At 42.1% G+C, this 18,071-nt stretch overlaps 1 protein-coding gene across 1 annotated transcript; it reads left to right on the plus strand.

Annotated features, from left to right (window-relative positions):
* Window positions 1-3,409: 3,409 nt before the first annotated feature.
* LOC147458162 (uncharacterized) lies at window positions 3,410-5,196 on the plus strand. The gene has a single exon (XM_086512892.1). The coding sequence runs from the start codon at window positions 3,714-3,716 to the stop codon at window positions 4,956-4,958; it is 1,245 nt and encodes a 414-aa protein (XP_086369018.1). The 5' UTR covers window positions 3,410-3,713; the 3' UTR covers window positions 4,959-5,196.
* The last annotated feature ends 12,875 nt before the right edge of the window (window positions 5,197-18,071 follow it).

Below are 18,071 nucleotides of genomic sequence, written 5' to 3' on the forward strand. Positions count from 1 at the left end.
TTGGATGAGGGGGAGACAAAGGAGAGAGAGATCGATAATTCAAGTCCCATGGTCACAAGTCTTAGCGAGGATAATTGCCATGATGATGATGATGATGATGAGATGGAGGATGATGAATTCAAAGATGATGAAGCCAACCCATCCACAAGCGACAGTTCTATTTCTCTCTTTATTGATTTAAGAGCCATGGCCTTAGAATTGGATAACGCTTCTTGTAGAGATCATTTGGAAGATGATTCATAAACATTTTGTATACTTTAAGTCATGATTTTTTTTTTTTTTGTGTCGTCCATTAATGACCTCTCTCTCTCTCCCCTCTTTCTCTCTCAATTTTTGTGAAGAATGCTAAATTATGTTAATTAAGTGGGAGTGAATAATTTAATTGATAACAAAATATACATAATTTTTTGGAGCAATTATTTATGTAAAATAACAATTGCTTTGCATTTCTCTAAGAAGCGTTGATATTATAAAGCGTTATGGGTGCAAGTGGAGCTAGCGTTTTGTGTTGTGCGCAGTGCAAGAGTACTCCTTGTTCAACACATTCTCATGCCAAGAGAGCTCTTTGGCAGTACTACATAAAGCCTTTGTAAGTGAAGAGTGCATGGATGTAGTCACTCGGGTGAAATGTGTGTGCGATAGTAGAAGTGCTAATAAAGGCAATTATAAAAGCAAAAATATTCGCGGTAAGCAAGAGAATGAGAAAGACTCTTGCAAAAGTGTAGACCAAGTGCATATTGTTGCAAGATAGCGCTTGAAGGAAGTAACATAGGTGCTACCATCTGGTAAAATGTGGGCACAATTCACTCTATCATCCCCGTCCCTCAACACAAGATGCCGTCCATGTTCAGCTTCTCATCTTTGGTAGTGCTTGCTTTACATGGAGGTGCATGAATAACTTTCGGATGGAGCATGCTCTTCGTCGTTTCCTATTTATCCACATAGCTATTGTTTCATGTTTTAATAACATTATTTTTTATTTTTCTTTTGAATTTTTATTTAATGTTCTTTAATTTTTCTCACAAGCAAAACAGAAGGAAACACCAAAATTGAATATTTAAGCGCATAATCAGTGTTTGGTAATAGATACGATAGATTTAGAGGTAATAATTGCGCAATAAACGCGGTGATAACGACAGGTATATTTGTAGTAATGTTTAAAATACAAAAAAATACCCCTCCCCTTGTCCTCCTCTCTCTTCCCTGCCCAACCCATTTTGGACTCTCTCTCTACAAAACGCGATAAACGAGCGTGATACACATTTTAAGACTTTCATAGTGTGTAGGAACCTTGTATTAGATTCAGCATGATGTAACTCTTTGGTTGTATCTATAGGTTACTTTGGCCTTGTGTTTCTCATAGTGTCTCTCTCTCTCTCTCTCTCTCTCTCTCTCTCTCTCTCTCTCTCTCTCTCTCTCTCTGTGTGTGTGTGTGTGTGTGTGTGCGCGCGCGTGCGTGGGTAAACCTTGTTTGACATTCACCAGGAGGTAAATCCTTGTACTCATAGGTCATTTTGACATCTAAAAGACGTTAATATATGTTCATATCTGCGGGTGTATGTGTGTAGAGTCTTGTAGACCTTCTATCAGATTCACCATGATGTAACTCTTCAATCTCATAGGGATTGTGGCCTTTAGCACTCTTTCCAAAAAAGAAAGTTTTTACTGTGGAATTTGGATTGTGTAAACCCTTCGTGCAAGGAGACTTGCATGCTTTTATTGTTAACAATTTTTAAAAGACAATATGGCACACTATCACGGATCAACAATTGTGTGAAGCATCTTTATAAACATCAAATTAAAAACATTCTCTAGAGCCATTCTTATGTTTTATTGTTGTGTAAGACACAAATTCTAAATTTCATCATCACGATTACAACACAACAGAGGAGACTCACTACTATTTGGTCAAGAGCAAGGTAACAAATGGGGAGTGGGGAGAAGCCATCTATATTTAATGCGTTCAAAAGGAATTTAAAAAATCTCTTTAATTTTACATGCTTTAAGATAATAAAACAACCCTTTTTTCTATAGAAACTTTAGCGTTTTTTTTCCAAATACAAAAAAAAAAAACCTTTGAGTAGATGTATTTTTATTAGTTTTTAAAACTTTATCGAGTTATAAACCCCTTATTTAATTGATCTCACGTGCTATACCTATAAACAAATACATGTGCTCTCTCTCTCTCTCTCTCTCTCTTCCCCCCCCCCCCCCCCCCCCCCCCCCTCTCAATGAGAGATGGATCCACAGTGGGGATTGAAAGTGGTAATCTCGAGGTGAATGAAAGGTGGAAAGATATAGACACGACCCATCGCAGGCACTGGATTCGAACTCTCGCCACCATCGTGAGAGCCCAATGCACTAATCGTTACACTCACGATGCTTTCGTCGACATGTGGGCAAACCATGAAATGATAAACAAGTTTTCTGTTTGTCCAAGTTTACTTTTTCGTGCCTTAGTTCACTCTGGCCATCTTACGCTGCACGTATCCCTATCTTCGTGTCCTAGTTTTGTTACCGTGGATCCCACCGCTTGAGCTTTTATTAAATTGCCCGTGCCCTTTAGTGTGGGGGGGAAACCCCCCCCACCCCCCCCCCCCCAAAAAAAAAAAAAACCAAACAAAACAAACCCAAAACCCCCCAATTAGTCATTTGACTGGATTAAACTCTCTTCTCATTTACCTCAATTTACTCAGTTTAACACTTTTCAGCTCAATTTGATTCCCTTTACTTTAACCTTATCTGTTATTGGATCGAGCCAAATGTAGGGAATGTACCATATGTACACGTAGTGGGGGCAAAGAAATCGACAAAAGAGGGGAGTTAGAAGGTCAACAGGCTGAAAAGAGAAGTGACAAGAGAATGACCTGCATGATGAAAGCGTTTCTAGCCTATTTGTTTGCCCACATTCTTATCGTTTATGATCGAGAGTTTGGCATTGAGGAATTGGAAGAGAATGAGTCTGAACTTTGAGCGCTGCATGAATTGCTGCAATGATGGCCACCGAAAAGGCTAATTACAGTACGGATAGAGAGGCACTAGTGTCATTGACTGGCGCTGTGACCTGTGAGGCTGTGATGATGTGGAGTCACGCGGTCCATTATGAGAGCCGCACTAGAGTCTAGACGTATCGCTGGAATGCAGCAAGCAGACCGGACAAAAAGAGGATGTCCATAATTTGTGTTTTGTGTCACGGGATTGCTGTAAAGCACCAACACAGCTTTGAAATATACTAATTGGCTGGCAGTCGGGCCGTGGCCCGTGACTGTACTGGACAAACTTCTTTTGAGTGAATTGTTGACGACCTTGGGAGGAGGAGCCCCCCCCCCCCCCCCCCCCCCCCCTTCGGAAAATGAAGAGAAGCTAGGGCGTCCTAGTTGCAGCTGAGGTCGACTAGTAACCCACCATTGCAGAAAGGAAGGTAGGCGCATGCAGGCAGCGCAGCGCCATGCGTAGCGTAGCAGTACTGCAATGCTTTATATAAAGAATGGTGGCTACGCATGTACTGCAATGATTTATATAAAGAATGCTAGTGCCAGAGAGGCTTTATATAAAGGAATGTTAGCTCCACTAGTGCGGCTAGCTGCTAGCTCTCTGCTCTATATATTATTCCCTAGCTAGCTCTTGCAGGCAAATCTAGCCAGCAACAACACGGAGAGTAATTAAGCTGCAGCTGGTTGCTCCAATACACACTACTGAGCAATATCCCCAACATGGCCGGGCTTGCATTCATACCCACTGTTGCCATAGTGGTGGCCGTCTACTGTGCGCCTATCGGGCAGGCCCAGCTGGTCGACGCGCAGGATGAGCAGCTTCATGCGGGTGACTATGAGGCCCTGAGGGCCATCCGAGGAAGCCTAGCTGACTTGCCTGGCTCCTTCTTCTTCGATAGCTGGCAGCTCGACAACAACTTGGGAGCGAGAGATCCCGTCTATCCCTGCACTTCTTTCGTGGGAGTACTCTGCGATTACGTGCTGGGGATGCTGCGCGTACGCGAGCTCAACCTGGGCACGGGCCTCGCCAGCTCGCCTGGCCTCAACGGCACCTTGCACCCTGCCATAGGTAGCCTCACGGCTTTGCAGCAGCTCACCTTAGCACCCGGGCAAGTCGGGGGCCACCTGCCCCCAAGCCTCGGCGCCCTGCAGGAACTGAAGTTTCTGGGGATCACCAAAAATCGAATCTCGGGCTCGATTCCGGCCAGCCTCGGCGCTCTGCGAGCGTTGCACACGCTGGATTTGAGCTATAACAACCTGCGTGGCCGGTTGCCGGCTTCTCTACTGCAGCTGCCCAACTTAGAGGCAGTGCTGCTTAGCCACAACCGGCTAGCTGGCCGGCTTCCAAGCTCCATCTCCAGCCCGCTTATGCATCTCGATATGCAGAGCAATCTTTTCTCCGGCCCTCTTCCGAGCACCCTGCCGCCCACCCTCTCCTTCCTCTCTTTGGCAAAAAATAAGCTGTCCGGCAATCTCACCGCATTCTCACGCTCTCTGCCGTCCCTCTACTATGTGGACCTCAGCTTTAACAAGCTCATTAGCGTCTTGCCCCCTGCCCTTCTAAGCCGGCCCATGCACTCTCTTCTCCTGCAGCGCAACCATCTGTGGGGCCTTGTAGAGCCCCCTTCGGCTGTGAGCATCGATACTCTGGACCTCAGCTTCAACGACTTCTCGGGGCCACTGTCGCCCTTGCTTTCCAGCGCCTGCAATCTCTACCTCAACAACAATCGCTTCACGGGGCATGTCCCGCAGGAGTTTGCAGACCAGCTGCTCGCGAGTGACATACTCAATCTCTACTTGCAGCACAACCTCGTCACCCAATTTCAGCTTGACCCCCTCATTCCACTACCTCTCTCAGCCTCGCTCTGCATCAGTTTTAATTGTATGGAAACGCCCACTCAATCTCACTGCCCGGACAGTGTGTCTACGGAAATCTCTTCGCCCGACAGCCAATGTGGGCATTGATGGAGAGAAAATCAAAGGTTCTGCCTTTGTTCAAACTAGCCCTTTAGAATGGCACGTGTCCTACATGAGCCTTCCTCCTTTTAATGTTAAGGCGAAAGAAAAATAGTGCTGGTGTGTTGGAGTAATCCCGTAATACTAGCTCATGCTCAGCATCATATTGCTAAAACAAATGGTGTGCACCTATGAAAGAACGTTCACATTTATGATCACTTAGATCCATGCTTGCGATATTGAGCTATGTTCTGTCCGACAGGTTCATTTTTTTGTTGCCATCTTTGTAATTTTAGCACGTCAATCCACAAACGTAGGCACAAACTTGGAAAAGCAGTGGCGCTATATGCATTTGCAAAACTGTTGGGCCTACATAAGGTGTACAAGCATTGAACTTGGAGAGCAATTGTGGAGCCCTTATAGGGGTAGAAAAATACATTTTCGTGTCAACGAGTGCTAGCTCAGCTGGTAGAGTCATAGCCTATGTGCCTTCAATCCCCCCTTGGCAACCTAAAGACATGTTCTAAGTCTCTAGGGACTGGTCCCATATGCCTCCACATGGGGGGTCGGGTGTGTGCATGCCTCTTTCCCTACCTATGAGGCCGTTGTACATAGGGGGTGTGCATGTGTTTCAAAGTTAGTTCATGTACTCTCAAAAAAAAAATAAAAAAAATACATTTTTCCTAATTGATGAAAATAAGGGCAAACTTGAAATTCTCTCGGCTTTAAGGTCAAAATTTGAAGCTTTTGTTGATCATTACACTAAATTTATCGATTTTCTTAAATGCAAGCTCAAAATCTAACTGCGATTTTACAATTTCAGCCGATTAAAATACACTAGAGCCCGGTTTTTTTCTAACATTGGACCGTTGGATAAAGCTTGTTGGTTAGTGCTTCATGGCAGTTAATGGCGACAAACATTTTCCTTGTTTCATAAAGGAGAGGATAACTTTACATTGAGATGCTAACTTAGGATCGTGTTTTGTATATGTAAGGACATTGTTAGACATAGGTGATACCAATTTTGAAAAAAATGGGAGGAGAAACTAAGTAGATTCTCTCTCTCTCTCTCTCTCTCTCTCTCTCTCTCTCTCTCTCTCTCTTTGTGCGCGGGTTTAGGATGCGAGCATAGGTAAGTGCATTCGAGAGAGATTAGTGGGGTTTCCCATATTCAAGCAATATGCTTGCCGAAGCTCTCCCTCCCCCCCCTCCCCTCTCTCAAGAATTGCACGAACGACAAAAATGCTCAAAGAACATCGTCATTCGTGGAATCGAAACACCCCAATCTCTTGCAGTTGCTATTGAAAAGTTTTTTGCTACACACTTTGGCATGTCAGGAATCATGGCTTATGGTGCACATCGAGTTGGAAAACAAGGAGTCCCTCGCTCGGGAGAAAGACCTATTGTATGTACCATGGCTGATGAGGTAAAGAGAAAGATCATCCTTGACAATGGCTGGATCTACCTCAAAGGAACATGTTGTAATGTATATGAGGATCGCACTCTTATGAAACAAAATGTACGTCGCAAAGCATATGAGGAAAGAAGCAAGAAGGTTAAGGTATCACCTCAAGAAGAAAAGCCACTTAAGGAGGATGCAAGTCCACCCAACAAATAGGGACACATGATCTATGAGACCAACTCACGCTTGCGAATAAGCTTTTGGAATTGTAACGGGTATCCATGGAATGCGGGAATTGGCATTGATGAGCTTACCAATGACTCCGATGTGATACTTCTTGTCGAAACATGGGAGCATGATGCGCAACGAATTCTTGGATTTGACAAATACGATGTGCATTCTTTGATGTGAGCCAAAAATGCAAAGCAACGAAGAGGCCAAGGAGGCGTAGTATGTATGACCAAAAAGGGTTTGAAAGATGTTTCCATTGTCAAAGAAGATAAGTATAAACGCTACTTATGGCTGAAAATCAGCCCACCAAATGGTCAAGCCATGTTTGTGGCCGGTTGCTACATTCCTCACTATGACTCCAACTTTTATTCTTGCTTGAATATGGATAGAGATCAGTCCTTTGTTGAACTAGAGGAAGACATTTCTCATTACAAGGATCAAGGTGAAGTCATTGTTTTTGGAGACATGATTGCTTGCACAAATATGTTACAACACGACACACAACAAGTAGACATGCCGCATGTCTCAAGAAGAATGGATGACTCATACATGTATAATCGAAGTTCTAATGATGCAAAAGAAGTGGATCACTATGGAAAGTCACTTCTACATATGTGCAATAGTACCGGAATGCTCATTGCAAATGGTGTATCTCTATGGCAAGGCACCAATGACTTTACATGTAGAAAACACAACGGTGCTAGTGTGATTGACTATATGTTGTTCTCAGAAGCCACTCTAGAATGCATACAAAGCTTTACACTTGGTGAATGGAATCGGGAATCGGATCATAGGATGTTATGTATTGACCTCAAGTGTGGTAAACGGCCCGAGCATGTAGCCTCCAATCATGATGTGAATCATTTGTACCTACGTCTAGACTTCAAACGAGCACTTATATATGCTGATATGGTGGACCAAATGTTAAGCATGATAGAGCATCAAGAGAGCCCAACATTAGAATGTAAGTGGAAAGTTTTCAAAGAAGTAATTTTCTCTTGTGCGAAGGAATGCTTTTCGGTGAAACACATGTCTTGCAAAAGGTCTGAGAAGGGTAGCACCAAGAAGAAATGGTTTGACATGGAATGTAGTCAAGCCCGAAAACACTTGCTAAGATTGGATGCAATCAAAAACAAGGAAGTTTACTTGGAATGTTCACACACATACAAAGCACTTGTTCAAAAGAAGAGGAGAAGGTGGGAAGTCGAAAAACAACTTCTTTTAGCACAAGAGAAAGCACATGCATGTGGCAAGTTTTGGCAAAATCTAAAAGGCAAGCGCGTTGAGAGCTTTGGTGACTTGACTCTTGAGGATATGTATATGCATTGTAAGAACCTCTATGAGCAACACAATGTTGATAAGATGGAGTGTTGTAGCTCCCTTCCGTTTATGTCTCCCTTCTTTACCATTGAAGATGTATGCCGCGCGCTTGAGAAACTTGCTACTCGCAAGGCAGGTGACCTTCAAGGTGTCAAGGCTGAAATGATTAAATGGACAAGCAAGAAAACACGATATTGGATATGCGATATGTTTAACCTTGCACTTCAGTATGGCATGCCTCATGATTGGAGTGCAAATTGGATCAAACCTTTGCACAAAGGAGGAGATGTAAACAATGTGAACAACTATCGCACTATAATGGTTGGTTCTTTAATGGCAAAGTTATTTGGATGTATCATGGAGATGAAGATAAGTGAATGGGCTGAAAAGAATGGCAAACGTGCACTTGGCCAAGCAGGTTTTCGAAAGCATCATAGCACTATTGATCACCTTGTCACTCTTCGAGTTCTTATGGAAGCGTCTCGATTGAAAGGAAAAAAGTTGTATTGTTGCTTTGTGGATTTCAAGAAAGCTTTTGACATGGTACCGCGAGGAAATCTTTGGAGACGTATGCAAAGCCTTCAAGTGCCGAGAGAATTTATGCATGCAGTCTTTCGCATCTACCAAAAAGTGATATGTCGATTACGTATGGGAGATGGAATTTTAGAATTTTTTGCAAGCACTATTGGTGTCAAACAAGGATGCCCACTTTCCCCAACCCTCTTTGGGCTACTCATTGATGAATTGGAATGCATGGTTCTTGACTTTATGCAGCAAGAAGGCATAGAAGAGGTTAAGATTGGAAATGCGGTGATCATGCTTTTACTTTATGCCGATGATGTAGTGCTCTTGGCACATACCTTAGAAGATGCACAAAAGCTTATGAGTGTCTTGGGACGCTTTTGCCTACATAGCAGGCTGATCGTGAATGGATCCAAAACCAAGGTTATGCTTGTAAAGACCCTCAATGATGAAAATACATGCATTGTATATAACAATGAGAAACTTGAAGTGATAAATCACTTCAAGTACCTTGGCCTTGAGGTTCCATCCAATCATAAATGGAAGGATTGTGCAATGCGTCGCTTGGAAGCCGGAAAGAGGGCCTACTATGCATTTGAGAACATGTGCAATGCAGGAGAGATCAAGTGTTGGGCTCTCAAAAAGTACCTCTTTGACACATTGGTGACACCGGTGCTTCTTTATGGAGTGGAGGTGTGGGGTGGAAGCATCGGGAAGTCTACTTGGAAAGAGTTTGAGAATGTCCAAAAGCGTTTTCTCAGCAACTTTCTCCAAGTCAAGACACAAACACCCTACATGCTCTTACTTCTTGAGTCCGGATTGCTTCCCATTGAGGTCTTGGGCATGCAAAGGGTTGTGGAGTACATGCGTAAGACACAACATAGCCCTTTGCATCGACTTCCTAGAATCGCATATGAAGCAAGTCAAATGGTTCAAAAGACATGCAAGAGCAAAATACTAAGTTCGGGGTGGATGCTTGATATCAAGAAATGGTTTGGAAGATGGGATGCATGTCACTTGGTCAAGGATGCGTCGATCGACTCCCAAGTTAATGAGGCCTTCTTACAACGCCAATGTATCACGGCTTGGGAGAAATTCGGAGGTTCTCGCTTCAGCCATTACACCACACACGTTGCCCCAAACTACAAATCTCTCTTCTTCTCGGAACGAGGTAACCGAACCCATTCCTACATCCTTGAGCCCATCCCGTTGAGTGCGATCCGCACCATTGCCTCCATTCGTCTTAGCTCCCATTCTCTACGCTGCGAGACAGGACGTTGGGGCACTGGCGAGGAGTGTCATCGACTTTGCACCTTATGCTCTCGTCAAGTGCGAGAGAGTGAGTACCACACACTACTTGAGTGCTCAGCTTTTGACCACATTAGGTCCTCTTTTCCCCATATATTCAGCCATGATCTCTCCCTACATACCTTCCTCTCCCAACCACGATTTGGACTCTCTATTGCGACGCTCATTTCAGCCATTTTTGAGCATCGAGAGTAACTTATGAACTCCACTCACACCACGTGACATGTTCATTTGGTCCCATAGGTCATATTTGACCTCCCAGGATGATAATAGAACTCTCTCTCTCTCTCTCTCTCTCTCTCTCTCTCTCTCTCTCTCTCTCTCTCTCTTTGAGCGAGCCTGTGTTATCTCGATCTCTTTGTCTCTCGCTCTAAGAGTCTGCACCACACAAGGCAAAACACACACATAGCTATGCTCTCTCTCTCTCTCTCTCTCTCTCTCTCTCTCTCTCTCTCTCTCTCTCTCACCCTCATCTCTCTTTCTCTCGCTCTATGTGTGTAGGCTCCCCTACGTGAAGGTAGGCTTTCGAACATTGGGGCCTTGAGAGGTGCCATCTGGGCAATAAAGAGAGATCTCACAATGAGCCCCCCCCTCGCCCCCGCCCCCCCACCCCACACACACACACACACAACACAAAAACACCATCATTGATCTGGGGTTTGGGACGACTATCATCTATGTGTGCCAACAAGCTCAGGAAAGAGGGAGGAGAGAAGGCCTACATGTAAAACAAGCTGAGAAATCGTGGTGGCCTGTTACGAAAATGTAATGCAAAAGTAGATGACGGTTGTGTCTATAGATTTTTTGTTTATAACAAATATTTTGAAAGGTTGTATGTAGGGTATATTATAAAGGGAATAATAGATATATAAAGGGACTAATAGATATGTAGCAAAAGATGGCTAATACTAGGTCAAGTTATTACTAGGTCAAGTTATTTTAGTGGTGTAAACATTGAGAAGCTACTTGCTGACCAAATTTGGCCGAACTTGGAAGTTTAGTTTGTTGCTTTTTGAGATAAATGATGTAGTGAAATATGCACATTGGTTTCTTTACATAGTTCAATATAGGTTGGGATTTTAGAGTTAATGTCGACATTTAAATGACATCAAAATATGCTCAAATGACATAGACCATTGGATTATAGAAACATTTCTAAAGAATAATGGGAGTAAGTAATTTTGTGTGAAAATCTAAATTAATAATAATAATATTTCATAAAGATAGCAGCAATCAATGGCATTTTCTTCTTGCAATATTTTCTTAATCAAGTGTTACCTGTAACTTGTATATATGAGTTTTTCTTTTGAAATGTATTTTATCAATATTGGAAATGTCTAGATTTAATCCCTAATACTAATACATGCATTAAAGTAACAAGGTGACAATTGCATATTAACAGTAGTCCTTTAAAAGACTAGCCACTTTTATGGCTTAATTAAGAGGCTTTTATAAAAAGATAACTCAACAGCTATTTAGGTATTTTAACAAATTAAAACCCTCTTAGGGAAATACGCCCAACACACTTGATAAAAATTGTGGAGAAAATAATCAAGGGTTGAAGTTGTCTCTACATGGCCATTTCTAAGAACCAATTTGATAAAATGTGTATAATTTTACTAAATTGACTCAATGCACTACAAGAGGTTCTTCATATTAGCGACACTACCAATGCGATGCTCAAATGTTAAAATCCATGGCGTCGCTATGATCGTCGCTATAAGCAATATCACTATACAATTTGTTGTTGCATAGCGACAGTCATAGCGATGCCAAGCGCCAAAAACTCAGATCTCATATGTGAGTTTCAATGCTCTAGCGAAAGAGCTAAATCCGCGCCTCTCCGTCTCTCTCTCTCTCTCTCTCTCCCCCCCCCCCCCCCCCCCCCCCCCCCCCCCCCCCCCCCCCCCAACACACACACAGAGGAGGAGAGGAAGGAGAGCCAAGTATAGTCCTTCCCTCTCCTCCCTCTCATGTTCCCTTCCCCTCTTTCTCTCTCTCCCTCTCTCTCTCTCTCTCTCTCTCTCTCTCACACACACACACACACACACACACACACACACACATTGTGTGTTTGAGAGAGAGAGAGAGAGAGAGAGAGAGAGAGAGAGAGAGAGAGAATGTACACACATGCATAAACAAAAAACACATATACATACATTGAATGTACAAAAAATTACACACATGCATAAACAAAGGATGCACACACACACACACACACACTGAGAGAGAGAGAGAGAGAGAGAGAGAGAGAGAGAGAGAGAGAGAGAGAACAGAGAGAGAGAGGAGGAGAAGATGAAAAGAGAGAGGTAAGGGGAGAAAACAAAGAGAGAGAGAGAGAGATAGATAAAAAAGGTAGAGAAAATATGAAATGAAATGTTATATTAAGATTTAGAGTTAGATTTAAAATTACATTTAAGATTAGATTAGATTAAGATCTAAGATTAAGTTAAATTACATTTAACTTATATTTAAAATTTATGCTAAATTTAAAACTAGGTTAGACTTAAGATTAGGTTAAGATTTAAATTAAACTTAAGATTAAGTTAAATTAAATTTAAGTTAGATTACATTTAGGTTTATGTTAGATTTAAGATTAAATTAGATTTAGGTTTATGTTGAGTTTAAAATTAGAGTAGATTTAGATTTATGTTAGATTTAAGATTAGCTAGGTAAGATTTAAGATTATCTTAGATTTAGATTTAGGTTATATTTTAGGGCATGTCAATGAAGGGGGAGTTCCAGCTAAGCTCAAGGCTTTGCCCAAAGAGCAAACACTAGGTACACAACAATATGTATATTCCCTTCAAAATCTGACACCGATTAACTCACCCACTAATCATGTTCAATTAGCTCAGAATCACCATATATTCAATTAGGTTAGATTTAAGATTAGATTTTGGATTTAGTTTTTATTATAAAGTCTACCTTCGGGATTATGGAAAAAAATTAGAGTTAGGCCAACGATGATCCCTCTCTTCCTCCTTACGGATGCAACCTTAAGTTGGAAAGCTTTCAACGGCATGATACTCAGATTGGAGGCCAACATGTAATGTGCCAAGTAATCCGTCGAACAAGGATCTATTGTGAAGAGATGTTAAGATGCTGTGAATTGCTACAGCTAAAGAAGAGGCAAAGGGGTTTCGTTCACTACATGCATTGTCATGTATACGTGGGTGTGTAGATTTCTCGTACCCACAAATATAGGCATTGAACAGTAAAGACGAGATTATAACCCGGTGGTTCTGATCTGCGTGCACCTCTAGACCGAGGTGTGCGGGGATCGGACATGTGACTAGAGAATGTGAGGTAGTTTACAGTGTGATCAAAGAGAGACAAAGAGAGAGAGAGAGAGAGAGAGAGAGAGAGAGAGAGAGAGAGAGAGAGAGAGAGAGATAAAAGACGGAGGATGCCAATAGAAGATTAAATTTATGTCCAGGTTATAAGGTTTTTACATTCATTATGAGTAGTGACGACGATGTGGGGCAGTCCAACCGAAACACCTCTCTCTCAACAAGGATCTTATGTCCTTGTAATCAATGCAGACATGTTGTGCGATGAACAAGATGCTTTCTTTGCAACATGTTTGCAAATTTCGTGAGTTTTATCCATCTGTTATAGATCGAGTTGTTGCCAATTATAACTCATCGGACTCTGATGCTGGCCACCAGACGGCAATCTTGCAACCCAATAGATGTATTCGCAGGTGCTTTGGTCAAGCAGCATACGTGAGGCCACAAGATGTAGCCTATGATAGCTCGGAGGATGATCATGCAAACCACATTCCCGAGGCTATGCTTGAGCCTGAGATGGATGAAATGATCAAAACGATCATGGATTCAGAAAGTCTTTTCTATGATGATATGAAAAATGAAGCCGATACACCATTCTATGATGGAGCACGTGTATCTAGATTGAAGGCGCTCCTAGTTCTTCTCAACCTCCAGGCAAAGTTTAGATGGAGTGACACTAGCGTCACAATTCTTTTCAGGTGATCTATTACAATGTGTTTACTTCAATAAAAAACTCTAGATGTATAATGATCTGATAGATTACTTACATAAGTGTATCACAATTTTTTTTACTGTGTAGATTGCTCAAAGAGCACATACTACTAGCTGATAATGTGATGCTAGATTCCAAAGAGGAAGCACGAAAGATCTTGCAAAACTTGGGGATAGATTACAATTCGATTCATGCTTGTCCTAACGACTTCATTCTTTTCATAAGGGAATACATAGACATGGGAAGTGTCCGAAATGTGATCCTGAGAGATATCGAGTAGATCTCCAAGGACAAAAAATTCCACAAAAGGTTTTGCGACATTTTCCTTTGCTTCCTCGCATCAAGCATTTCTTTGAATGTAAGTCCATGGCCGTCCTAGCATCATGGCACGATGAGAATATATCTTCGGATGGTGTGCTACGGATTCTTGCAGATTGTGCAACCTGGAAACATATAGACGACACATGGCCGGATTTTGCCAGAGAAGCTCAAAATTTTCACATAGGCTTGGCTATGGATGGTGTAAATCCATTTATTCAGAGGTCAACATCTTACAGTGTATGGCCCGTTGTCATCGTCAACTACAACATTCCCCCGTGGTTGACTACCAAGAAGGGGCACATGTTTCTAAGCTTGATTGTGCCGGGGCGGTATAAAGTGAAGAATATGGATGTGTATCTTCGTCCACTATTGGAACAACTACATCAATTGTGGATTGGTATAGAAGTGGTGAATATGGGTTGGTACACATGTCGACGGAATGCTTTGATCAGAGGCATTTTAACGTGGACCATGCAGTGAAAAGCGCACAATAGTGCGGTGAAGAAGTGACTGAGGAGGAGTGGGAATACTCTCGGGGTTGCGTGACCAAGGTAAGTTTGCAATGTACGACTCGTAGTTTTCTAGATGTTTGAACAACCACTTATAATCTTTGTTGGTTGTAGTATAAGTCACACACATCAGCATGGTGTAAAGGTCGACATTTTAGTGTGGAACGGATCGACAAAAAGCATTTCACACAAGATTGTGGAATCATGGCAAAATTTGGACAGTCTAGTCGACGACGATCCTCTGCTGCAGATCTTGTGGTGGTGGAACTCACTTACGTTAGCACGCTACAAGAGATTTTGATGATCGGTTATAGAGGATTTTTTGTGGACTTGTTTGACGTGCAATGGTTCAAGATAAACATGGAGGGTCGCAATACTACTGTGCGCAGAAGAGAGTCTGGTTTCCTTGACGTGGATTCAACTTAAAAATGGACCAACCTAAGAGACACTTTCATACTACCCGAGCATTGTAAACAAGTAAGTCTGTAAATATTTAACATCCAATTTTAGAAGTTATGTGCCTGGAAGCACTCACGTAAGTTATGTGACTCTGGCAGGTGGTATTTCGTCCTAAAAAGTCTGCATCAAAGTGGTGGTACGTCATAGAGGTATCCCCTCATAGCGCATAGACATATGAGGGCTACCATGTGCCAATCACAATGGCATCAGTGGAGGAGATCGAAGAGGATGCGCAATCAGAAGCCGCTGAGGTGGTGCTAGACGAGCATCAAGCTGCTACTTTCTATGGGGTGCATGCAAAGGATCTACAAAATGAAACGGAGGACATCTGCCTAAACAGAGAGCTTTATACAGACATAGGGAGTTCTGTTGAGCTATGCGAGGATGAGAGAGAGACCTCTTAAAGACATAAACATTGTATTTGAACACTTTTTCTCCGTTCTATAATATATATTGTATTCACGTGGCTTTTTGTCCATTCTTGACTATATGCTATACTTGAGGAATTTAAATTGTGTTTAATCGTCATCGCTTCCACTCCAACCCGAAGGAGTCCTCAAAGGACAGGCAGATCTTGCTCTTCTAACGAAGAAGTAGGAAGCGTACATAGCTACTCCCTAAGCTTAATTTGAAGCCGGATTGAACTCCTCGTCGCCACTATTTGGCCTTACACGGCAGGGAACTACTCAGTCCCGCTTCTGAGCTTTCATGGTCAGATCCCCTAGCACTTATCACTACAGCGTCGCCAAATTTGTAAGGAACTTTCTCCGCGTGGGATTTCTTTCGCCTGAAGGCATGCAGTTCACCAAGGGCATGCCCAATTTTACCTGCCATAGTATAGATTATAATTTTTCCATATTTTCTTGTGCATTCAATATTCAAATTAATTGTTCGTGTGTTTAATGCAAGTACGGATGATGGTCAGTTTCTTTCTTCTTTGTCACCCTAGCAGAGGAGGTGGTACGAGAAGCGTCATCGCTCCGGAGCACCATCACGTCGTTCCACTCCTTCAACGTCTCCCTCTGTTTTGGAGCATTTAGTGAACTCCAAGACTTTGGTGTCGACAAGACTATCTTGACACTCTTCTAGGCACAGACACTCTAGTGGTGGTGGCGGCGGTTGCTATGGGGATGCCACTGCTGATGCCTCGACATCGCCTTGTGTTTGATGAGGCTCCTTACCTTCCACTTCTTTTCCTGCCCCCACACCATCCACGACATCGCCATCTACACCAGGTTTTGCGCGGCTATTGGCCGTTCCTGGCTACGCACCACTGGCTACTCCTCTGGGAGTCACCCAAGTCTTGACACTCCTCACTTTGGGACCCAGACTCTAGTGGATATATCTGGCGTCTCTACCCCCATCGAGACGCCACTAGAGACACCACTTGAGACCCCTACTGAGACACCGAGGTTCACGCGTCACAGGCGAGAGGACTTACTGCACTCGATTGACATCAGCGGGGTGGTATCATCTTGGATGAGGAAGGCAAGAAGGTGATTTCACGCATGTGCGGCCTTTGATCTCAGGTGTTTCAACACTATATACTATACACCTAGAGTGAAGTACCAAATGAATTAAAAGACAGAGTCATTAGCATGCTGCATGACGAGTTTCACGTGTCAAGTCGGGATGAGCGCTTCAATGAAGACATGATGAAGATTCAAATGCGCAAATACTGCTAGCACAAGCCTTCTGAAGTACAACAATAAAGCATAGGCAGAACAGACTGGATTGGCTGGCTAAAGAAGATTGGAAGAATGCGAAGCGAGCAGCATGTATAATAAGATGACGTGTGTATGTCTTTTTGTAACTATTGAAAAACAATGTATTTTCTCAATAATGACAATTGTGTTGTAACTATTACATTTGCAAAGCTTAACAATCAAGTGATTTTGCCTATGATGTGTATAATTTTGTCATTTGATTTACTTGTGTCAATTCACTTTTGTCTAATCACTTTTGTCAGTTTTGTATCTTTATTCTGCAAACAATCCTATGCATGATGTAGTTAATGGTTATATTGTCTTGTGGGTGACTACTTTGGGTCTATACCTTGAACTTTCTTTCAAAGGTGAATCTGTGCTTATCTTGGATTCATTTAGGTATACTTTATTCTGGAAACATTCAATATGGTTGATGGGTGGCAGGGCATTCAATGCCCTATCACCCAAAAACATTTACTCTCGAGCGTCGCTATAAACGTATCTATATTCTGCAAGTCACTATAAGCGTCGCTACAGAAGGACTACCATCATCACTATAGGAATCTCTATACGCGTCGCTAAATAGTGACACATATAGAGACGCCTATAGTGACACCTATAGCGACGTTCCCATAGCGACGCTTTCAGCGACGGTGATATGACACCGAGGAGTAAAAAACCCCAATGTATTTTTGTCGCTAAAAGTGTCACAAGTGCACATAACCTCTTGTAGTGATGGTAGGACATTTTTTTTTTCATAGACTTAACTTCCTTGAAAAATTCCTCAATTGGTATGTAATGAGCCTATCACACTTCTATGTTGCTTACATAAAGAGAGAAGTGTTGCTTACATAAAGACTAGCAACATTTACCACTAGCCCAAGTTAAGTAGTAATATGATTTTTAGCTCAAATATGACTCTAAGATTCTTAGCATCCTAACAAGATGCTTAAGAAGTTTCATGAAGATTTGATATCATGTGCAAAAGTTATGCTTAAAATGCTAGAATTTAGGTATGAGTCACTTTAGTGGCTCTGGCTACTTTTGTGGCCCATTACAAAACTATTATTAAAATCAAAAGTTGAAAAAAATCTTAGTTATGAAGAAATTCTTTCAATCAAATACAATTTATAAATTTTTAGTTTTAAATGATCTAGAAATGAAAGAAAAATTATAACAAAAAAGGTATGTTCTAAGTCAAAAAGTTGAAAAGAAAGTCATTAGATCCTTAAATGAAGGGACCTAGTTACAAATTACTAAAGAAAGACAAAAAAACTGAAAGTCAAGTGAGAATTAAATAAAGGGGCCAAATTACAATGACGAAAAGACCCATTTACAT

This window comes from Adiantum capillus-veneris, chromosome 5, assembly GCF_014529385.1.
Source record: "Adiantum capillus-veneris isolate H3 chromosome 5, ASM1452938v2, whole genome shotgun sequence".
NCBI lineage: Eukaryota > Viridiplantae > Streptophyta > Polypodiopsida > Polypodiales > Pteridaceae > Adiantum > Adiantum capillus-veneris.